Source organism: Saccopteryx bilineata, chromosome 11 (genome assembly GCF_036850765.1).
Source record: "Saccopteryx bilineata isolate mSacBil1 chromosome 11, mSacBil1_pri_phased_curated, whole genome shotgun sequence".
NCBI classification, from domain to species: domain Eukaryota; kingdom Metazoa; phylum Chordata; class Mammalia; order Chiroptera; family Emballonuridae; genus Saccopteryx; species Saccopteryx bilineata.
This window is the reverse complement of record NC_089500.1, coordinates 61,177,355-61,201,358: the sequence shown is the minus strand read 5'-3', so window position 1 is coordinate 61,201,358 and position 24,004 is coordinate 61,177,355. Positions and strand designations below refer to the sequence as shown.

The 24,004-nt window shown below is 39.3% G+C and overlaps 1 protein-coding gene and 1 pseudogene across 2 annotated transcripts in view; one reads left to right on the top strand and one right to left on the bottom strand.

Annotated features, from left to right (window-relative positions):
• PTPN2 (protein tyrosine phosphatase non-receptor type 2) overlaps window positions 1-24,004 on the top strand; it is a 108,711-nt gene that overhangs the window by 69,129 nt on the left and 15,578 nt on the right. For both annotated transcript variants that reach the window (XM_066246954.1, XM_066246953.1), the window contains exons 4-7: window positions 4,591-4,689; window positions 8,243-8,380; window positions 15,377-15,586; window positions 17,557-17,709. In XM_066246954.1, coding sequence (XP_066103051.1) covers window positions 4,591-4,689; window positions 8,243-8,380; window positions 15,377-15,586; window positions 17,557-17,709 — 600 coding nt within the window. The remainder of the gene's footprint in view (window positions 1-4,590; window positions 4,690-8,242; window positions 8,381-15,376; window positions 15,587-17,556; window positions 17,710-24,004) is intronic.
• Window positions 20,559-20,909, bottom strand: LOC136315611 (pro-neuregulin-4, membrane-bound isoform pseudogene; annotated as a pseudogene).

Here is a 24,004-nt window from a genome sequence, read left to right as displayed (position 1 = left end):
GTAACATTTTCTATAATTTATATGTTTCATATCAGCTTCAGGATAACCCTGTGTGGTAAATACTATTATTATCATTATGTTATACGTAAAGAATCAGCTAAAAAGACCAAAGGATATTAAATAACTTGACCAAGGTTATACAACAAGATAAGGCCAGTATTTGAAACCACATGTTCTCCACAGGATCCATGGTTTATATTCTTGTTTTTTTTTTTTTTGGAGGGGGGATTGTATTTTTCCAAAGTTAGAAGTGGGGAGGCAGTCAGACAGACTCCTGCATACGCCTGACCGGGATCCACCCGGCATGCCCACCAGGGGGCGATGCTCTGCCCATCTGGGGCGTTGTTCCATTGCAGTTGGAGCCATTCTAGTGCCTGAGGCGGAAGCCATGGAGCCATCCTCAGCACCTGGGCCAACTTGGCTCCAGTGGAGCCTTGGCTGCAGGAGGGGAAGAGAGAGATAGAGAGAACTATATTCTTAATCATTTAATTCTACTGCCTTAAAATAGCTATGTGATCTTGGACAAGTTACTTAACTCCCCAATCCTATATGTCTATATTATTGATATATAGTTATATTATCTATCGAATGATGTTGAGAGAAACTCACATAGTGCCTGATACTATGGTATGAACTCCATGGATTATTTGTTGTGGCATCTGTTACTGCTTTTTGTTAGTTTGTGTAAATTTTATTTATTGATTTCAGCCAGAGAGGAAGGGAGAGAGAGAGACAGGAACATCGATTCATTCTTGTATGTGCCCTGACCTAGGATCAAACCAGCAACCTTCTGTTCTTCAGGCCAGTGCTCTAACCAACCAAGCTATCCAGCCAGGGCTGTTACTGCTTTTTTCTAGTAGTAGTTATAATAACAGTCTTTTTATAAAACAGTTAAATACCTTTAGGATAAATAAAATGTCTGATTATTACCCTGGTGATTATATTTAAACCTCCCGTCCGTGTGGACTGAGTCTGTGTGTGGACAGAGCCCCTTCCCACATTCGGAGCACTAGCACTCAGAAGCCTGTCTTCAGCTTTCTCCTTCCCGAGTTCCTCCCCTGTATTCCAGGATATGTTTACCCAGATGACTCATTGACATCACTATTCCCACATTTTCTATATTTAGCATTTTTTTTTTACCAAGCTTTTTTTACTTTTTTTAAAATCTCCTTTTACCAATAAGCCTTAAAATTTTTTTTTACCTGTTTTGCTGTTTTTCTCATCTGGGTTAAAACTGTCCTCATCATCTGCCGAATCCTTTCATTTTTCTGCCTCTGCCCTTGTTAGACCTCTCAAATTTTATCTGTACGAATAAGGTAGACTTTTAACTTGTTTCCGTGGAACCAGTCCCTCCCTTCCTAATCCATATTTAGCAATGCCACTGGAATTATTTTTGTAATATACAAATCTGAGTATACCACATTACTTCTTTTAAAAAGCTTGGTGAGGCCCTGGCCGGTTGGCTCAGTGGTAGAGCATCAGCCTGGCGTGCAGAAGTCCCGGGTTCGATTCCCAGCCAGGGCACACAGGAGAAGCGCCCATCTGCTTCTCCACCCCTCCCCCTCTCCTTCCTCTCTGTCTCTCTCTTCCCCTCCCTCAGCCGAGGCTCCACTGGAGCAAAGATGGCCCGGGCGCTGGGGATGGCTCCTTGGCCTCTGCCCCAGGCGCTAGAGTGGCTCTGGTCGCAACAGAGCGACGCCCCAGAGGGGCAGAGCATCGCCCCCTGGTGGGCGTGCCGGGTGGATCCCGGTTGGGCACATGCGGGAGTCTGTCTGACTGTCTCTCCCCGTTTCCCACTTCAGAAAAATACAGAAAAAATAAAAATAAAAAAATAAAAAGCTTGGTGACTATTTCCTGAATTGAAGACCCGCTCACTCTCCAGGTTTAGTTTTCTACTGCATACCTCCACCTTGCCCTCACTGATCTATCTGTCTTTTCCAAGCTGTGCCCTAAACTTGCATGTGCCTTACCTTGTGCTTGGAATGGACCCTGACTCCCTCCCCATCTTTACCCTCCTCTTCCCAGAGCCATGCCCTCCTCGTGTTCAAGGCTCTGCTCTAATGTCCTTTCTACACCGAAAGATCTGATATTTCACCCTTACTCTTGTCGAACTTAAAGTGTTTCAGTTATTAGAACAAATACTTCTCCTCGCCTCCTTTGTAAGTTCTTTGAAGGCTGAGACTGCTCTCTCCCTTGTACATGGTACCTTGGAAAGAGAACATACTCAAAAAATGTTATAAAGAATAGAGAAAACTATAGAGATGCTAAATGTTTATTAACACTTCAGCTGGCCAGATAACTCAGTTGGTTACAGTGTTATCTGAAGTGCAAATGTTGCCAGTTGGATCCCTGGTCAGGGCACGTATAGGAACAGATCAATGCTCCTCTCTCTCTCTCTCTCTCTCTCTCTCTCTCTCTCTCTCTCTCTCTCTCCCCCTCCCCCCCCCCCACAAATTAGTAAATAAAACCTTCAATAAAATACTTAGCCGACCTTGGCTGGTTGGCTCAGTGGTAGAGTGTCCACCCAGCGAGTGGATGACCCAGGTAAATTCTCAGTCAGGGCACACAGGAGAAGCGTCCATCTGCTTCTCTACCCCTCCCCCTCTCGCCTCTCTCTCTCTCTCTCTCTCTCCTCCCCTCCTGCAGTCATGGCTTGATTAGAGTGAGTTGGCCCTGGGCACTGAGGATGGCTCCATGGTTTCTGCCTCAGGCGCTAGAATGACTCCAGATGCAATGGAGCAATGCCCCAGATGGGCAGAGCATCGCCCCCTGGTGGGCATGCTGAGTGGATCCCGGTTGGGGAACATGCGGGAGTCTCTCTCTGCCTCCCTTCCTCTCACTAAATATATATATATATTTATATATATTATACTGCTCACAAAAATTAAGGGATATTTCAAAATGAATATGAAGCAATAAAATATCCCCTAATTTTTGTGAGCTGTGTGTATATGTATATATGTATGTATGTGTGTATATATATAATAAAAAAATACTTAGCTGTTCTGATTATCCTTTGTTGCTCTTTTTTGTCATCTTTTCCTGAGTTTTATGAATTTCTTAAAAACTATGTCACTCCCTTGGTATGGATCTCCATTTTGCAGAAGAAGAAAGTTAGTAGTATTGCTGGGAAGTGGAAAAGCTGAGAGATAAGCCCTTGTCCCCTTTTAGAACCCCTAACAGAATGTGGGAAGGGAGATGTACACACAACAGAGTGACTTCATTGGTGGATTGATACATCCATTTTTTTAGATGAAAGTAAAGATACTCATTTTACTGGAGATCTGCTCATTGCTCTTTTTACCTTTGCATGTTTGTTTTTAGAAGTAGATCAAGCAATACATAGTAGGTGTTGAGTGAGAGCAGTATCCTCAAATATTAAGTAGGAGTTTCTCGGGATTCTCACTATATTTCTAGTATTTTAATAACTTAGAAATTTAGAGTTTATTAAATCAAATAATATTTAAGAGCATCCATTCATTGCATACCAGAAAGTACAACTGCCTTAGAGATGCTCAGTCTGGTACCCAGAACCACCTGGTTTTATTGGTGAAGCTGAAGCTCGAGACTGAGCTGGCCCAGGGACTTTACCCTGCCTCTGACCCACCACTCTGCCACACTGCCCTAGGAGGTGGTTGTGTGCTGAATGATTTTAGTTACAGTACATTGAAGCCTCGTTTATTTTAACCACCACTTATTTAAATGAGTTATAATTTGGGCATGGCCTTTCATCTCTTATTTGCCCTTTCTTCTGCCATGTTCTACCGTTAAACACTAAGTAAAGATAATTAGAAATACATGATATGGTTTGATTTTTTTCTCATGGAAATATGGTAATACGAACCATTGCCCCTTTTAAGTCTGGTATTGAGGTCACACATGCTTTAGTTTTGTAGGTGAGCAGTTTTATAGTGGTTCAGGTATTCTGAAATTTCTACTTTTGTAGATGAGCAGTTTTATAGTGGTTCAGGTATTCTGAAATTTCTACTTTTTCTGGAATTCTCTGTAGCTAAGTTGGGTTGGTTGGCTGGCTGGCCAGTGATAGCACAAACTTCCTTTTTGCTGGGCTGCCCTGATCAGTGGAGGCAGGCCTCTTGATCTACTGAAGGGGAAAGTTCCTCTGCCTGCCTCCTCTGCAGCTAGAACATGAGCAGTCAGCTATTCCCACCTGTGATTTGACTCTGGTTTGTTTATAGGTTATGTGTGAACCCCACAGCCACCTATGCATGGCAGTGTCAGCAAAGCACGATGATAGAGGACAGTGTCAGGAGCACTGTCCCAGCTGACACTTCTTTGGGCAGAATATTGCCTTGACATTTATTCCTACCCAACCCTGGTTCTCCAGTCCTCAACTCTGAAAGTGACCTGATAGTCTGAAAAATTCCTTTTATGCCTATATGAATTAAAGTCAGTTTGATCATTTATTACTGATACAGACATGTTTTTTTAACTCAAGTGGATTTAAAGTCTTGATTTACTAATTATGATCCAATACATTGTTCTCAAACCAGAAGCATACTTGAAGGAGTTTTCTTTGAGCCTTACTCTGTCACCTTTCTCTTAGATACTTTTTCTTTGCTGTTCTTACAGGGTCCGCTTCCTAATACAGGCTGTCATTTCTGGCTCATGGTTTGGCAGCAAAAGACGAAAGCAATTGTCATGCTAAACCGAGTTGTAGAGAAAGAATCGGTGAGTAAAACTTATTATTTACAACTTAGTGTACTGCATGTGCTCATTAGCTTATAAGTACTTTTATACTTCTTTTGGGATATCCATTCATAACTTTAGGCCTTTAATTACTGAAGGCTCATAGTCAGGCTGTTTCTGACCCAAAGAATTAATGTATCCTTTTCCTTTCTTACCTTAAATATTTAAGTAACAATTGCAGACCTTCCAAGATATAAATATAATGGAACAAATACTAATTAGTATTATACATAGAAATTTGGAACACCTAGGCTTTATTAGACTCTTTACAATTTGTTATCAAAGTCTTGGAAATTTTGTGAAAGATTAAAGTGATACGATTTTTTAAACCTTTATTATTGGCTCTTAGGTCATGAGACAGTAAGTGGGAAATTTTTGAAATTTGACATACAATCTAAACAGTGTTAATTAGTGGTATAATTTTGTTTTAAGTATTTTAACTTCTGTAGCTTTCATTTTCTATCAAACAAGCAAATTGGAAAGTATTATTAAGGTCTCTTCCAGCCTTAAGATCTTCAAATTCCTGATTCTCACTGTTTTCTAAATTTATAGTGGCTGGTTTTCTATGGTAGTTAAAATTTTTCTACGTTAGTATTTCTAATCTGAGTTGGCACTAATATACTTGAATATCCAGCAGTCATTTGCAGTGGTTTCTCATGGTTTCCAATATGATTTAAAAATTAAATGATGACACTGTCAGTTTGATCAGTTTGAGCAGCTTTGCAAACTAGATAATTTATTGGTCTCATCCCTCACTTTGGTGTATTATTACTGTATTAATAAGACTGCTACCAGAATTTGGAAATCATATTTATAGTGGTTGGATCTAGATACTTAATTATTTGGGGGATGATTACTTCATAGGTGGTGGTGTGTTGTTTACCAAGAGGCCTGTAATACCTGATTATCTTTCTTTTTATGATGTTGGCAGCCATTGTTGTTCAGTCTTTATTTCCTTAATTAGGGGTTATGAAGAGGTGTTATTCCAATTTTATTATTCCTTCTTGAGTTGATGTTGAAATGCTTCTATTAAAATTTGTTTTATTCTAGGTACTTGACCACTTTTATATAGAAAAAAGAAGTTCTCAAATTAGAGTTGATTTCCAGTGTCCTTAACCGGTGACAATTAGGATTTTTTTGGTGTGAGGGAGGGGAAGTATCAGTTATTATGAACTCATGGATTTAAAAATATTTGATTCATTCACTCCATTGAAGTTATTATTCTTATCAGTAGTCAAATTGTCCCTTCATTGGCTAGCAGGAATTTCTTCAAGTTGGGCCCTGAATCCTTAATAGTTACTTGCTCTCTGGAATAACTACATATTAAGGGCTCATCTTATACTCTTCATAGAATCAGGCATTTCTTTAAGGGTTGGTCATTGTTTTCAAAACTTTTCAATGAACAGAGCTAGAGAAAAATAGGCTTGTATTTTAAGATAACAATACCTCAAGAGTTCATACTGATATTTTCATTCAAATTTAGGACTATAGGTTTGGCTTAACCCTTTCTACCTTATATTTGTTATCTTTTTCCATACCATGAATCCTGGTTCTTAAAAGACACTAGGGATATAGAATGTCTTATAAGGACACATTTACTTTGTCCCAAATTACACACAAAGATTGCTCATATAAATGTTATCAACTTCATCACCAAAATAACTGAAAAATGTTTAAAATTATTCTTTCCCAATTCTCTTATGTTGTTATTTTTAAGTTGTGCTTTACCTACATTGTCAGAGTGTATAGCATACTGGAGTCTCTCTTATATGACTTTTAAAATCTTAGTTCTACATGTAAATGAGTATTTAGTAATTATCACCAGTCTTTGTTGATGTCTCTTCAGTCCTATCTATATAGCTCATTCTCTGGTAGATCCTACGAAAGGAATCATGGGCATTGTTGTTTCCGATTTCTTAGATGTTGATGAGAGTTTATCTGTTGTCTTAAATGCTTAAAAGTCAGATTAGCAGGACATAAAATCCTCAGGTTATATTTGCTTTTCTTTGAGCAGCTTAAACATATTAGTCCGTTTCTTTCTGGCCTTACAAATTACTGTTAAAGTCAAATGGAAATCTTGTTTTTTTCTTTTATAAATAAGCCACTTGTTGTTTTCTTAAATCTTTTTTAATTTTTCTTCTTCTTTTCCAAGTGAGAGGAGGGGAGAAGATAGAGAGATAGACTCCCGCATGTGCCCCAACCAGGAGCCACCTGGCAACCCCCATCTAGGCCCGATACTCTGCCAATCTTGGGACATGCTTGCACAGAGCTATTTTTAGCACCTGAGGCGGAGGTTCCACAGATCCTCCATAGAGGAATCCTCAGCACCTGGGGCCGATACACTTGAACCAATCAAGCCATGGCTGTGGGAGGAAAGAAAGAGAGAGAAAGTAGAGTGGGAAGGGTGGAGAAGCATACGGTCCCTTCTCCTGTGTGCCCTGACTGGGAATTGAACCCAGGACATCCACATGCCAGGCCGACGCTCTACCACTGAGCCAACTAACCAGGGCATAGTCACTTGTTTTAACATAGTAAAGGATTTTTTTTTCAAATTCTATTAATTTTACCCAAATATGTCTTAGAGTTGATAATTCCGGGTCCCTTTCTCCAAGTGCATAGTATACTCTTTCAATATATGATTTGAAATACTTTTTTCTCTTTTTAAAAAAATTTATTGAATCATATTTTTAATATTGTTTCCTTGCTTGCTTTGGTGTTCTTTGGGTCCTTCTTTTATATACATGTTAGATTTTCTTTGCCTTTTTTTAATTTGTTACAATTTTTCTCTGTTAGTCACTCTCTTTGTTTCTTATTTTTAATTTTCTCTTTTTTCTTTTAAGATATTTTCTATTCTGTTTATTCATGCCTCTGTTCCTTATAGTTTAATTAGCCTTCTTTTCTGAAATAATGTGTTCTGTAATGAAATGACTGTCTTACTTTGCCTCAGTATATTGGCTTCATAATTTGGCTTTTGAGAATATACTTTTATTATCACAAATATGAATTCCATATTAGTAGTTCTGCCAAATGTAACAACTCTAGGTAAAGGGGGCTTATTTTCTGATTCTTTTCCCTGAGTTAATTTTAGTAGCTAAGTGTGCTGTGTTATTTATAGATATGTAGTATTTAGTAGAAGATTGATAGGTATTTATGGTAAATACTTGTAAAATAAAGCCTTTTAAGTATTGTTTGTATATAAGGTTCTTGCAAGAGTTTGCTACTTTGGGAATCAAAGTATATACCAGTATGATGTCAAACTATAGGTTGTCATGCCTTAAACATGACAAATTCATTTTTATTTTATGAATATATATCTGGTAATGGCTTTTTTGTGTATAAGTTGTAGGAACATTTTACATACCTGTTCTTATAAAATGCCCATTCAATTAAAATAAACATCAAATATAGTGTGACTGTTCTTAGATTTGGGTAGTTGAAAAATAGCATGTATGTGTGTGGGGTTTGTTTCCCCAACTTTTTATGGTTTCATAATGTTTATATTCTAAAATATATATATACATATTCTTAAATTCAGGTTAAATGTGCACAGTACTGGCCAACAAAAGACGACCGGGAGATGCTGTTTAAAGAGACAGGATTCAGTGTGAAGTTCCTGTCAGAAGATGTGAAGTCATATTATACAGTGCATCTACTACAATTAGAAAATATCAATGTAAGACTTTTCATGCCCCAAAGGTCGGATTTTATATGAAGATTTTAAGATTTTTTCTTTATTACATTTTAAAAAAATTATATTTGACACACAATATTATATTAATTTCAGGTTCTCTTCGTTATTAGATTTGAAGTTTGGAGCAGCACAGACATTTTGATAACAATACCTCCATTTCAGGGGTTGTAGAGATCAATCCAGTCGTGTATGCGCACCACCTGGTGCAGAGCACGCCCCAGCAGCCACAGCTCCTGGTGCTTAACTGTTCAGAGTAGCAAGCTAGTTAAGAAAAGAACTTAAATGTTGTTCATTCAAGTGACTCATCACACAGAAATGTATCATTATTGAATTGGGGGAAATGGTGAAATAAATTGAGCACAGGGTCTCAAGAATATGTACCTGGATAGTTTTCAGAAAGATAAGACTTGTTGTTCCTTGGTACTTGGTTGCGATACATGTCAATAGTGGGCTGTACACCAGCTGTCGCCAATCTGGGGATCGAGACCTTTCTCCCCCTTCCACTTATCTCTCTTGCCTCCTTGTGTTGTAGTTAGAATAACTAGAAAATAGAAAACGAGTGTGATTCTGAAATGAAATTAGAAACTAAGAAAACTGGAAAATAAGAAATGTTTGCCATAAAGTGTCTTTAAGAATTGTACCTAGTCTATCCCTTGCCAGGGTGGCTCAGTTGGTTAGAGCACTGTCCCAGTGTGCAGTGATTGCTGGTTCTATTCCTGGTCAGGGTACAGACAGAAACAGATTGAAGTTCCTTCCTTCCTTCCCTTCCTTCTTTCCCTTCCCCCCTCCTCTTCCTCCCTCCCTTTCCCTCCCCTTTCCTCCCAGAAGGAATATACATAAAAAGACTTTTTAGATACGTAGAAGTCCCTTTTGTGGCTGCTGTGCTGGCACTCCTCTGTTTTTACTGCATCCTGTAAGCACAGGTGCGTGCTGTGTACTTAAGGCCAGGTCCAGCTTCCCACGATATCCGTGACTAAGCTTATTCTGGGATCTCTTTAGGTGATCTGAGAAGCTCAGGGTTGGGAATTATTTTTTAATTTCCCTTACTGAATTTATTCTGCACCAACTATTCCATTTACATATGTCTTTACGCTGCACTGAGAAACATCAGCAGCTATTTGATACTGGACTGTACAGCACTGTTCCCAGAAACAGAACTGTATTCCCATAAACTTCATGGTTCTCTGAGTCATCTTCTTTTGGTATTTATCCCGGGTACCTCATCTACTTACGGAATTAAAGTGGAGAAGAGCATAGATGTTTTTCCCTGTTTCTGAAATCTAATTGAAAATTGATTTTCTCTCAAATAATAAAATAGAATGACTTTTGTATTTTTTTTATCAGTTTTCAAAGCACTTTTACATACATATATCTTTTGACCCACAGTCTTCCTGGAATGTGGTTAGAGTAAATATTCTTAATATCCCTGTATTTTTTTTTTTTCGTTGATTTGAGACAGAGAGGGTTGGGGTGAAAGGGCGAGAGAGAGAGAGAAGCATCAACTCATTGGTCCACTTAGTTGTGCACTCTGTGGTTGACCCAGGATCAAACCCGAACCTCAGTGTGCCAGAACCACACTGAGCCACCCAGCCAGGGCTCTCATTTAAAAACAAAAAAACAACTAAAATCCTTTAGGTAATAGGATTATTCAGCTAATACGTAACAGACCAAAAGTCAAATCCTGATCTCCTAACTTCTGATGACATGGGGTCAAGTCTTTTGAAAAAGATGCTAATTGTTATAAAGGAAGATTCTTGGTTCTAAAGCATCTTTCTGAAGTTGAGGTCACCATGTGAGCTGGCCAACTACTATATTTTGGTTGCAAACAACTATGTAATTTTTTACTGCTCCGGGTTCAGAGTCTATAATAATTAAATAGCAACCATTTGCTTTTATCTATTTTATAATCCTTAGTAAGAACTAGGAATACTAGAATAAAGTAGAATTTCAGTATGAGGTAGAATTGCATTTCATTAAATATTTAAACTCTAGAACCAGATTGCCTGAGTTTAAATCCCAGCTCAATCACTCCTGGTTGTGTGATTCGTCTCATTACTTAACCTCTGTGCCTCAGTTTTCTCATCTACAAAATGGGGATAATGATGCACCTATCTCATGGGGTTGTTATAAGGATCAGTTAAATTAATACTATACCAGGGCTTAAGAGACACTGCAAGATCCACAGTTATTAGCGTTAGTTGTCTATATCTGTTTCTTTTGTATGTTAAGGATTGGAAAGACTGCAGGAGCAAGGAAAATTGAAAAGAACTGAGGGAGAAAGAAATACAGAGAGAACAAGCGAAGGTAATGAAGTAGGGGAGTGAGACCAACCTCACCTGCAGATCTTTCTGCAGATTTTCGTTGAGATTCCCGAGCTGCAGAAAACCAGTTGGCTTCTAAAGGAGTCAGGCTTGTCTTATGAACAGATCCCGGGCCAAGGCTGTCTGTGCAGGCCTGCTCTCTTCCCGACCTCTCAGCTAATGGAACAGGAAAGCTACATACCAGCAGTCATCCCCACTGTCTTGATGAGAGCTACAAGTTGGAACTTTTGCCCCTGAATGAAGAGATTCCATCTCCTGCTTTTAAAGTGACCCTGCGGCTTAAGCGATGAAGGTGGTTTCAAGGGGATTTTAAAACATTAGGTCAAGAGTCCTTCTTTGTCAGGTTTTTCTTTTTAATTGCCCTTCACTATTTTCCGTAATTTTGTTGGCCAACTTTATGTTTATCAGGTTCCAGGAATACTCTTGTAATGCCGACAGCTGGCCTTCTATTTCTCTGTTCCTGTAGATTTGCCCAAAACAGATGAGTACCTAATCATTATGATGTTTAGCTGGGATTTGAGTCAAAATAGCTTAAAGGTTTATCCGACTTGCAATGTCTTTCTCTCTTCTCTGCCTGTTTATAGCCGACCCGTTCTTCACATGCTAACACTTTTGCTTCATTTCTTACCTAGGTCTTAATAATATATCCGTGATGTATTCATTTCTAACAGCTGCGAGCCTCTCTCCATAAGTAAATGTTTACCATTTTACTAACTTGTTCATGACTCCTGTATGTATATATTTTGACTCCGTATAACAAGGTTTTCAACTCCCCGTGGGCAGAGTTCTTACCTGTTATCTTTGAGCTCCCTTCTGTCATTACACTGAGTGCATTGTGAAAAACACACTACACCTGAGTGCTTATTCTCAAACGCAGGCGTGGCCAGTACAGAAGTTTGTGACCCAGCTCAGCCGGGTCCTTGCTTCTTGTCTACCTTATCCCCTTCAGGCACTTAGGATTTGTTCTTGCTAAAAGACTTGTACTTCTCACATAAGCTTTTTCATGGGGGCCCATGCTGAACTATTCCTGTCACTCTCCTCTCCTTCAGATCTGGTGAGTTCTGTTACTCTTTCAAAATAAACCCAAGTAACTAAATATTGAACCTGGACAGTAGGTTGATCCTGGCAAAAGTAATGAGACACCGAACTGAGGCAGCGACAATGAAGGTACAGATTTGATATATAGGGGACATCGTTAACGAGCTTTGCTGCTCTTCGAGTGCAGAGGAAATACTAAGTGAAGAAATTGAAAGTGTGGCGAGTTGTACAAGTTTTGGAGCTTGTTAAGGGCTACAGTAAAGGCAGTTAGTGAGCATTAGTTTCAGAAGTAGCCAGTATGTGTTAAGCTTCATCACATGCAAGCTTGTGTTAGGCACTTTGTGCTCGTTGTTTCATTTATTCCTCAGGATGGCTTCTCGGGTAAGTACTATTTTAAACCCCATTCACAAAATGATGAAAGGGGGGCTATGAACGTTTTTTGGAAACATAATCTTAGTACCTTCTGTATATGCCTAAAAGTAAAAGTAATTAGACCTGGAACCTCACAGCTGCATAGGTTTTTTATATTAATTGGAAAATATATAATCTTATGAATATTGCTGATAAAAATAAAAGTTACCTTGAATGGCTTTCAATGGCATACACTTAAATTGCCATTGCCAGAAGCCTGACAGCTCTCCATTGTCCGATACCTGCTCGGCTCCTAGATTATCTTATCTTCCTGGCCTCAGTGTGCAGGGTGGGGCAGAACACTCCAGACAGTGTTATGAGGACGTGAAACACAGTTTAGTCTTGAAGTACTAGTAATTATTGTATTACTTTCCATAAGAACAACTGTAAACCAGTGTTTGCTCCATCTATTATAAATGTGTTTGATATCCTTATTTAGAGACTTTAAATTTAGACTTCTCCTTCAAAAAATGGAAATAAGGTTTTTGCCTTAAAAGGAACAGTGAACTACTTACATTTTTGTGTGTAGAGTGTGATATTCATAATGCAGCACGTTGTGGCGAAAACTGCGCAGGCATACGCAGAGCAGCTGGAGAAGGGGCCAGCTCAATGTGGGTGCAGACCAGGTGTGTGTGTGTGTGGGTGTGAGGTGTAGAGTGGGCAGGGGTGGGAAGGACCGGCTGGCCTCACTGAAAGAACACCAGTGTGACGTACTGACTTTGCCCAAGCGGAGGGTGCTTCCACAGCTTGGAAATGAGAAGTTTTTCAGACATGCTAAAAAGCCTAAATGCCGACCTTGTTTGGAATGAAGATGAATATTGTTTTGGTTCTCTATTCTTTGGCAAGCCTTTTTCGCCCATGTGAAAAAGAGGGAAACTGGGTCCAGTCATGCATATAAACATTTATTTTATACCATAAGTAAACACATGGCTCTCACTGCTTCATGTGGTCTTTGGGGGATTTATGTGATTTTTGTGAGTTGTGTTTTTTTAATCTTTTTTTTTCAGTAGGAGTAAATTATTAAAGAAGGTTTTTAGTCTGGTCTGGTAGAAGAAAAAGACTGATTTTCAGAAATCTATTAGTGAAGAAGACTGTATTATACAAATGGTTGTGAGCATTTCTGGGAACTGGCTTTGAGTATCCTAGACCTCAAACTTAAAAAAAAAAAGAGGAACCATAAGTCGTGAGCCAAAATCATACAAGCAAAGAAAAAGCAAGCAGCCGTTGAGGATCGTGAGGTAACATAGGTTTTAAGCCAGAGGTGATGCAATTACTGAGCCTACAACCACTTAGGAACAGAGCCACACCCTAAGGAGCACCGTTTGTTCACAAGCAGAGTCCTGTAGTCCCACCACCCCCCACCCAAGACCCAGGAGATTCCAAGCCCACAATGTACCTGGTGTAGGCTCTCCTGGACCAAGTTTGGCACGGTGGCTGATAACCACAGCAGGCAATTGTCAGGTGTTATCTGCTCCTTTATGACTTCGTAAGAACCTTCTTAATTTGGAATGCTTAAAAACCTTTTTATAAATATAGTACATTTAATTTCTTTTTTATATATAGTTAGACACGATCTTTTTGGTGTACAGTTCTGAGTTTTGACAGTGCATTCAGTTGTGTGTCCCTCCCCATCGGGATACAAAGCAGTTCTAGCCACCCCCAGCGTCCCACCCCCAGATTTTCTCATGCTGTGTGTGTGCGGTTAGCCACACCCTCTCCAAGCTCCTTGTAGCCACTGAGCTGCTCCTGTGCCCCTAATTTTGTCTTTTCAAGACTTTCATGTAAGTGGAATCCTATATTATGTATCTTTTAGAGTCTGACTTCTTTCACTTACCAGTGGTACTTAATTAGGAATTGTTTTGTAGTAACAACAATGATTATTTTAGTAATAGGGAAATCTTCTATTACAACCTAATATATTGAGAACCTGTGGATCCTGGAGTACTTGTAATTATGAAATCTGGATATTCATAGAAATTAGTCACTAAAACTTATAGTTAAAAGTTTTAAATATATATATTTTTTAATTTCTACACTTTTATCAGTGCTATACCTGATATAACTTAATCTGGGACTTAGGACTCTTAACTCTACTGAAAAGGGGAAATTTTATATTTTAAAAATGAGAGCTGACTTTAATTTTGAAAATTTGTATTGAAAGCAGGATACTACAGTAATAATGTTTTGCTGGTAGTTGTTAAAAATCTCAAGATTTGTTATATTGCTTCTTTGGCTTCTCCCTCCTGAATGTCTTATAATAAGACTGAAAGATGGTGCAAAGACATGTTAGAGGGTTATTGCTTTGTTTATAGAAATTAAGGGTATAAGGCACGTAAGTGCTCCTTGGGTCAAAAGACAATTGGCAGAAGCTAAGGAACATTTTCATAATGAGTTAGTCAGAAATACAAGATCATCAGGAATATCCAGGAAGTGACAGTAAACGCCAGGCAGGCTTAAGAGACAGGAACATTTAGCACGTTGGTAAACAATTTTGGCCTATCAGCAATGGCAGTGAACAGTTCTGGGACTGGAATTGTTACTGTGGGAAACAGCAGCAATTAGAAGAACAACTGCAATTAAAAAATGTAAAGATTGTTGTTTTAAACTAATTCTTTAGTTGTTTCTCAATGCCTGTGTAACAGGAGCTACAAGATAATTCATAGAACAGGAGAGATTATATAAAAAGGAATTTTGGAATTCTTAAAAAGGAAACCATTAAAGATGTAAAATTATACTGGTAGACATTTTTAAAACCAGGAAAAAGAGTTAAAAAAAAAACAAAAAAACATTGGCAACATGTATGGTACAGGTTAGTGGTTAAGAACCCAAATACTACACCAGCCTGCTTCTTCAAATTCTGGCTGTGCCATTTTCTAAATGTGTGACCTTGGATAAATTGCTTAACCTTTTGCCTCAGTTTTCTCATCTGGAAAATGGTTTTTAATAGAATTGTTATATGATTAATACATAAAAAGCTTAGAACACACTTGTAAAATAATGCATTAGCTATTATTAGCACATTCTAAATTCTTCTAAAGAAAATCTTTCTAAACTTGTGTAAATGATTAACAGAGACCAAAGGAAAAACTGTGGCACAGAAAGTGCATAGGATTGAAAGCATTACCCAGAACACCTAACCTTTCTGAAGTAGTTTTTTAAAAAGAAAAATATTAGCACTAACTTTTCCCCTTTGATTTTTACTTTTTAGAGTGGTGAAAGCAGAACAATATCTCACTTTCATTATACTACTTGGCCAGATTTTGGAGTCCCTGAATCACCAGCTTCATTTCTCAATTTCTTATTTAAAGTGAGAGAATCTGGTTCCTTGAATCCTGAACATGGGCCTGCAGTGATCCACTGTAGTGCAGGCATCGGGCGGTCAGGCACCTTCTCTCTAGTAGATACCTGTCTGGTTCTGGTAAGTGTTGCTTCTGATCACATTTTAGGCTTTATTTTCGTATTGTTTCCACTGGCCGAAGAAAACTCTAATGTCAGTATCCAAGAACTGTGTTTTTTCATACTTTAAACTTCTGCCCTTTCTTTTGTAAGAACGTGATCTCATTTATAGCCCTGGCCGATTGGCTCACTGGTAGAGCGTCAGTCTGGCATGTGTATGTCCCAGGTTCAATTCCCAGTCAGGGCACACAGGAAAAGCACCCATCTGCTTCTCCACCCCTCCCTCTCTCGCTTTTTTCTTTCTTTCTCTCTCTCTTTCTCTCTCGCTCACTCTCTCTGTTCCCCTCCTATAGCCATGGCTCGATTGGAGCAAGCTGGGCCCTGGGCACTGAAGAAGACTCTATGCAGGCGTCCCCAAACTACGGCCCACGGGCCGCAATGCAGCCCCCTGAGGCCATTTATCCAGCCCCCACTGCACTTCTGGAAGGGGCACCTCTTTCATTGGTGGTCAGTGAGAGGACCACTGTATTTGGCAGCCCTCCAATGGTCTGAGGGACAGTGAACTGGCCCCCTGTGTAAAAAGTTTGGAGACCCCTGCTCTATGGCCTCCACCTCAGGTGCTAAGAAGAGCTTAGTTGCTGAGCAACGGAGCATCACCCTTTAGGGGGTTTGCCAGGTGGATCCTGGTCAGGGCACATGCAGGTCTGCCTCCCCTCCTCTCAATGAATTAAAAAAAAAAGTCATTTATATTCTTTCAGCTGCACTTGTAGGGCATAAGAACAGTTGAGTCTTCACACATCTACTGTATTACTCACCACTCTGCCTATGTATAGTATACTTCAATCAAAAATTGGATTGGTACATTGACGTGAAGTTTGACATGATTAAAATACCGGTGTCTATTCTGTTAATGTTGGATATTAAAACTTAATCATCTTTGGCCCTCACCAGTTAGCTCAGTCAGTTAAGAGCATCATCTCAAAATGACATGGATACAGGTTTGATCCCTGGTCAGGGCACACACGGGAAGTAACCACAGAATGCACGACTGAGTGTAATAACAAATGAATGCTTCCTTTCTCTCTCCCTTCCTCTTTCTGTCTCTTTAAAAATCAATAAAAATTAAGCCCTGGCTAGATAACTTGGTTGATTGGAGCGTTGTCCTGGAACACGGAGGTTGCCCGTTCTATTCCCTGGTCAGGGCCACATACAGGAGCAGCTCAATGTCCCTCTCTCTCTAAAAAAATAATAATAATAATACTTAATCATGTTTGTGTTCGTTTCCTGCCAAACATAATTTTAACAATTTTCTTCTTTCTCAGTTGGGTTGGGGGGACATGGTGGTTATAATTCCAGAGCAGTTGTCCAGGCTGGTGCAGTGGCTCGGCAGTATCACTGTGGGCCAAGGCTCTGTCCATCTCCCTTCCTCACCATCTCCAGATGGCTGATGGTGGAAGAACACTGGGCAGAAGGTTTACTCCTGCCATCATCTTTTAAATTATTTATTTATTTATTCATTTTAGAGAGGAGAGGGAGAGACAAAGAAAGAGAGGAGCTGGAAGCATCAACTCCCATATGTGCCTTGACCAGGCAAGCCCAGGGCTTTGAACCAGCGACCTCAGCATTTCCAGGTCGACGCTTTATCCACTGCGCCACCATAGGTCAGGCTGCCATCATCTTTTAAAAAAGAAGAAGAGCACTGATCTCAGTGGATTTTTATTTGCATTAAACCAGCACTGTTCATAAATCCTTCCTTAGAGCAAACACTGGCCAAAGTGAATGAGGTTATTATAATTTGGAATCAATTATGAATGAGCTAAAGGACCGGAAGTCTTCCATCTACTACCTGAACGGTTCATGTATGGGGAGATGGGCGCCTGGGGTGGCAGTGATCCTTGTTTTTGAGGAAGAACATCGGACATAAAACCCTGGTTCTCTTTCCTGAACTCTTAACAATTGGCTTGAATAATTTACTTTCTACTTTTCTTGCAGATGGAAAAAGGAGATGATATTAACATTAAACAACTGTTACTGAATATGAGAAAATATCGAATGGGACTTATTCAGACACCAGATCAACTCAGATTTTCATATATGACTATAATAGAAGGAGCAAAGTTCATAAAGGGAGATTCAAATATACAGGTAAACTTATAGTTATGATTAGCATTAAGTAATTACACTCCATTTAAGCACTTTAGTCTCCCTTCCAAAATGCATATTTTCATTGATGTGGTAAATCCAGCTGGTCATCTTAAAATTAAAAAAATTTAAGCTTACTTTCTGATATTATACCTCAGCCCCTCCTGTGGAATCCTGCCTATTACTCTAAAGCCCTACTGGGAACAAGATTTTATTCAAGAAAATAAAATTTTAATGTAAGAAGGGTTTAAGCATTTCATCATTAAAATAAACCAGACAGTTTAGGTTCTTTTACCCATCAAAAACTTGACCTGGGCCTGACCAGGTGGTGGCGCAGTGTATAGAGCATCAGACTGGGATGCCGAGGACCCAGGTTCGAGACCCCGAGGTTGCCAGCTTGCGCGCGGGCTCATCTGGTTTGAGCAAAAGCCCACCAGCTTGAACCCAAGGTCGCTGGCTCGAGCAAGGGGTTACTCAGTCTGCTGAAGGCCCGCAGTCAAGGCAAGTTTGAGAAAGCAATCGATGAACAACTAAGATGTTGCAACACGCAATGAAAAACTAATGATTGATGCTTCTCATCTCTCTGTTCCTGTCTGTCTGTCCCTGTCTATCCCTCTCTCTGACTCACTCTCTGTCTCTGTAAAAAAAAAAAAAACTTGACCTGGGATTGTAAAATACTTAGTTTATATATTTGATATTTCATTTTATAACAATGAGCAATGTGAGTAATTATGAGAGACACAATAGAACTCCAGTAGAATGTTATATTTTCTCAGGTTGGTGGCTTTATTCTCATGAAAATATTCCACAGTTGCAAAAGCTGAGTTCAATGACTGATGATCAGAAGTTGTATTGTGAGCTAACATGAAATGTAAAATAGAAACAGAGAAGTAACAACAGACCTCCTTTTCTTGTTTGTTGGGCCTACGTCGACAATCTCTTTTTTATATTTCTCTTATATGAACACATTTAGTAGCTCTTTAATTTCTGTGATTAGCACCTAAAACAATATTCTGAATAAGCCTTTTTTGTAACTTAGGTCAAACCATCTGTCATAATGAAATTAAGTTTGAGTAGTTAAAAGTGTTATACAGATTGCAGTCATACAAAAATATTCTTAAACAATCAGTAGCTAAATAACTTTTTTGTTCTGATTTTATTTTAACTATGACAACTTTTTACATTTATCAATAAAAATTTTTACATTTTATTGAAAAGTTTATTTTGAATCTTTAAATAAATAGCATTAAGGAATATTATTTTATTTATTTATTTTTGTATTTGTCTTAAGTGAGAAGTGGGGAGGCAGAGAGACAGACTCATGCATGTGCCTGACCGGGATCCACTCAGCATGCCCACCAGTGGATGATGCTCTGCCCATCTGAGGCATTGCTCTGCTCATCTGGGGCGTTGTTCCATTGCAACCAGAGCCATTCTAGCACCTGAGGTGGAGGCCATGGAGCAATCCTCAGCACCAGGGCCAACTTTGCTCCTGGCTGTGGGAGAAGAGAGAGATAGAGAGAAAGAGGGGAAAGGGTGGAGAAGCAGATGGGCACCTCTCCCGTGTACCCCCAGCCAGGAATCAAACCCGGGGCTTGCACACTCTGGGCGGACACTGTACCACTGAGCCAGCTGGCCAGGGCCAAAAGATATTTTTTATTGAATGGAAACATTAGGTTACTCATCAGTCAGTAAAACAGTCATTGTGTAGATTAAACCCCACACATGAGACCTACTTCAGAAGTCAGTTGTTGGGGATAACCGGTTTGTTTGGCCTGTTTGGCCATAAACAGTGATTTAAGAGAAGTAACATCTCAAATGTTTCAGATTAGGAAAATGTTTCTTTGTTTTTATCTCAATAAGCTTCTACCAATTTAAATTGGAGTTTTTAAAAAGTTAAATAGTTATTCCTAACTTCCTGCTCTCTCATTTGTAGCTTCCCTTGTCAGTATCCAAGAACTGTGTTTTTTAAACTTAAACTTTGGCCTTTTTTTCTAAGAACTTAATCTCACTTATAGTCCTGCTCATTTCGTGGTGGTTCTCACAGCTGAGTGATTGTGGGAAAGGGTGCTGTCATTTGGTTAGTGTTCTTCCCCACCACTTTCAACATTTTTTTCTTTTTCTTTTATTGCAAAAGTTTTGCCATTTATTAAAATTGCAAATTTAACACAATGAACATGCAAAGAATATAAAATAAACTTTTTCAAATCTACATAAAAATTTTTAAAAAGAAATAAATCTAGCCTGACCAGGCGGTGGTGCAGTGGGTAGAGCATCAGACTGGGATGCAGGTTCGAGACCCCAAGGACGCCAGCTTGAGCGCGGGCTCATCTGGTTTGAGCAAAAGCCCACCAGCTTGGACCCAAGGTCGCTGGCTCCAGCAAGGGATTACTCGGTCTGCTGAAGGCCCGAGGTCAAGGCACATGAGAAAGCAATCAATGAACAACTAAGGTGTTGCAACGTGCAATGAAAAACTAATGATTGATGCTTCTCATCTCTCTCCGTTCCTGTCTCTCTCTCCCTGTCTATCCATCTCTCTGACTCACTCTCTGTCTCTGTAAAAAATAAATCAATAAATAAAATTTTAAAAAAAGTAACAAAAAAAAGAAATCTATTTTTGTCATTTTATGTCCATATAATACAACTTTAGATTAGCACCCCCATAAGTTAAATTTTAATGGAAACAGAAGTCTCTAAATCCTCTTGATTGGAAATTGTGAGATTTTTAGATGACTGACTTGATTTCCATTTGTAAAGACTGGGTATGGGTCTGCTTAATAAAGATCCTTAGTGTGTTTCATGTTCTGCCTATGTAACAAAGAAGCAGTTATTTAGTTCACTTTGATATTCCTTCACTGTTCTCCGTGACTGTTGTGGGCACTGGTGTGGCTTGTCTCTACCAGGTTGATATCATGTTGGACTGAACTGACCCTCTGAAGGTGGCCCTTCCTGCAAAGGAAGTAGAGGGATCCAATAAGAGTTCCTAAGAGAACAACAGCCAGTGCCACAAAAGCTGCAGACAGGTCAGTTTTAGTTTGGATGTTGCAGCTGGGAGAAAAACCTCTTCACAGTGTATAATTCTCCTGTATAATTCTCAGTGCATCTACAAAACAGGCAGCGCAGTAGGTACCACATAACAAATCCTCCCGTTCAGGCAAAAGGACCTGTAACAGGCCACAGAGCTCTTTGTGATCTGTTCGCATCTTAACTTTCAAATAGTTTCATTCTTGGTTAAAAGTTTAGGGTTGAAAAAGAGCACCTCAGAAAGCACGTAGGTGTGCGATGTCCTGCTTGTTGCAGACACATCAGAAGCAGGTACATCCACGTCACAAAGCCAGTGCTCCTTGGGACCCGTGGCTGCCTATCTGTGTTTTTCAAGTTTTGTGTTTGTAGTTTGAGAATATACCGTATTTCCTCATATATATAAGACGGATATATTTTTCCAAAAATTTGGGGTCTAAAAACTGGATGCATCTTATACAGTGGTTGTAGATTTTTTTACTTGCATTTACCGCTTTTTCATGCTTGTTTTTGCACTCATTGTTATAGATGAATAAAACTTGAGTTCAATAACTTTATGTAATAATTTTTTTTTTCGTTCCAAAAATCAGGCCCCAGAATTAAGGTGCATCTTATACATGGGAGCATATTATACATGGGGAAATATGGTATATGTACTTACTTTGAGGATCTTTTTCAGTTCAGATGAGTTGTATGGACACATTTTTTTTGTGGTCTTTATTATTATGACAGTGCAGGTTGTGGCTTTGAAGGACTTTACATCCCAGTTGATCTGGTCGGCTGTAGCCATCAGATTCTCAGTTCAGCGTTGTCAGCACCTCGTTCAAACACAAGGCAGCCTCTGCCCACTTCCAGGAAGGGCATTGGAAATGTCTGTTTTTCAGGTACTCAGAATCATTGTTACACGATTGTTACCAATCATGTCACCTATTCGGAGGTGTCATCTTTCACAGAAATGATTTTAGCAAGGTTCTAATAATTTATGAGATACTGTTTTTTAATTATAAAAATAAGAGTACATGTTATAAAAGAAAGAACATAGAAGTCTATCATCAGTACAAAGGGGAAGTCCCTGTTAACTCACCCACCTCAAATTTGTAACAATTTTGGCGTATATGTATTCTTCCAGGAGTATGTATTTACATATATAGATTTGGGTTTTTTTACATAGATTTCTTTTTCCTTCTGCTACCTCATTGTCCAGCACTGTAGCAGTTACCTTCATGTGCTGTTGAGTACACATTTCCTCGCTGTCTGAAAGAACATTCCTGTGAAACATTTTGTAAGCTGAAATGGCATAAAATGAAGCAATTGCTATTAATTTATATCTAAACATTTTTGAGCATTCTCAGACCCAAAAAAACAACCTACCAAACTATACCAAATAACACATAAGACCTAAAATAACAGTAACATCTGATAGAAGCAGCGCTGTTTTCACTGCTCAGCGTAACAGCTCACTGCAAAACAAACACTTTTGCTAGTTTTGCAAAAGTGAAAAATCCTCTTCGGATTTCTTTCAATTAGCAAGAACAGGTACTTATGTAGGTATTTTTGTATAAACAGAGTAGCTTATGCAAAGTGGCTTATATACAAGGAGAAAAAAGTTTAAGATAATTATAAAAGTTATTGATATGTTCAGATGGCAATATTTTTAAGTTAAGTAAAATGTTAAAATTTATCTTATTTTAAAACATGGCTACTAGACATTTTAAAATGATGTATGTGTCTCACATTACTTTTCATTGGACAATACTGTAGTAGAACCTTAGCTTAGAACAGAAATCTGAGACGTGGAGTTCTCTTAGAATTTTACAAAGGCCTCAAGTTACTTTTTATATGTACATGCCCTAAACTGAATAAATATAACTATACCTTAAAAGTGTCTTTTTTGACATATATGTATATGATAACCAATTTAGGAAATTCTTATTTCTCTTCATACCGCTGACTCCTCATGGTCTCTGGTTTTTGGGAAATAAATGTTGGTAAGCAGGAAGAAGGAAGCTGCTTTCCAGCGGACACGGCAGTGCGTGGGCGGGGGCACTTCCTGGACCTGTGCGTCTCCAGAGAAGAGTCTGGTCCGCAGCGGCAGCAGCTGCATACACTCCTTCCTCTCTGGTACTTTTCCTAAGAGGGGACATCTGTCTTCACTTCAGTATTAATCTAGATGTATATGATGTGAGTGATATTTTCATTATTGGATACAGTTTTAAGGCAATTCAGAATCGGCATTGAAAGATCTCAGGCTGGTAATTTGACAGTACAAATAAAGTAGTTGGTGAATGATACACTTTTAACAAATTACAGTGGGTTTCAAGTTTAATTACATCGTTTTACTGCTCCTTTGAGCAGCTTTCCTCAGTGAGAAATGAGTGGGATTGCAGGCAATATGTGGGGCACTGCTCAAAGCATTATGTGGGATTCAACTCACATATAGAATTAGAAAGAACAAAACCTGTCAGTCTAGCTCAGGGGCCCCCAAACTTTTTACACAAGGGGCCAGTTCACTGTCCTTCAGACCGTTGGAGGGCCAGACTATAAAAAAAACTATGAACAAATCCCTGTGCACACTGCACATATCTATTTTAAAGTAAAAAAACAAAACGGGAAGAAATGCAGTATTTAAAATAAAGAACAAGTAAATTTAAATCAACAAACTGACCAGTATTTCAATGGGAACTATGGGCCTGCTTTTGGCTAATGAGATGGTCAATGTCTGGTTCCATATTTGTCACTGCTAGCCGTAACAAGTGATATGACGTGCTTCCGGAGCCATGACGCATGCATCCCACGTCACCGGAAGTAGTACTGTACGTGAGTGACACCACGCTTTGCGGCGCCACCACATACAATACTCCAGGAGCACAGGATGCGGATGACCACCAATGAAAGAGGTGTCCCTTCTGGAAGTGCAGCGGGGGCCGGATAAATGGCCTCAGGGGGCCACATGCGGCCCGCGGGCCATAATTTGGGAACCCCTGGTCTAGATGGCTGTACTTCAGACCTTAAAACTAGAGCTTGAACGAGGTGGCAGCTGAGTGCAGAATTGATTCCCTGGCTTCACAAGCCAGAACAGGTGGTTTTGGAGTGCCTGCTTAGTGAGTTTGCTGCCCAGACCCATGGCAAATTGACATTTTGTTTTTAATCAGCATTGATACCCCCCCTTTTCATGAGTGCTTTTCTTGTTGACAGATTCTGAATTTGTTGCATATTCTGGGATGTGGCCCAGTAAGACCTGATTTTTGGTATAATCTTGTTTATTGACATTGTTGAG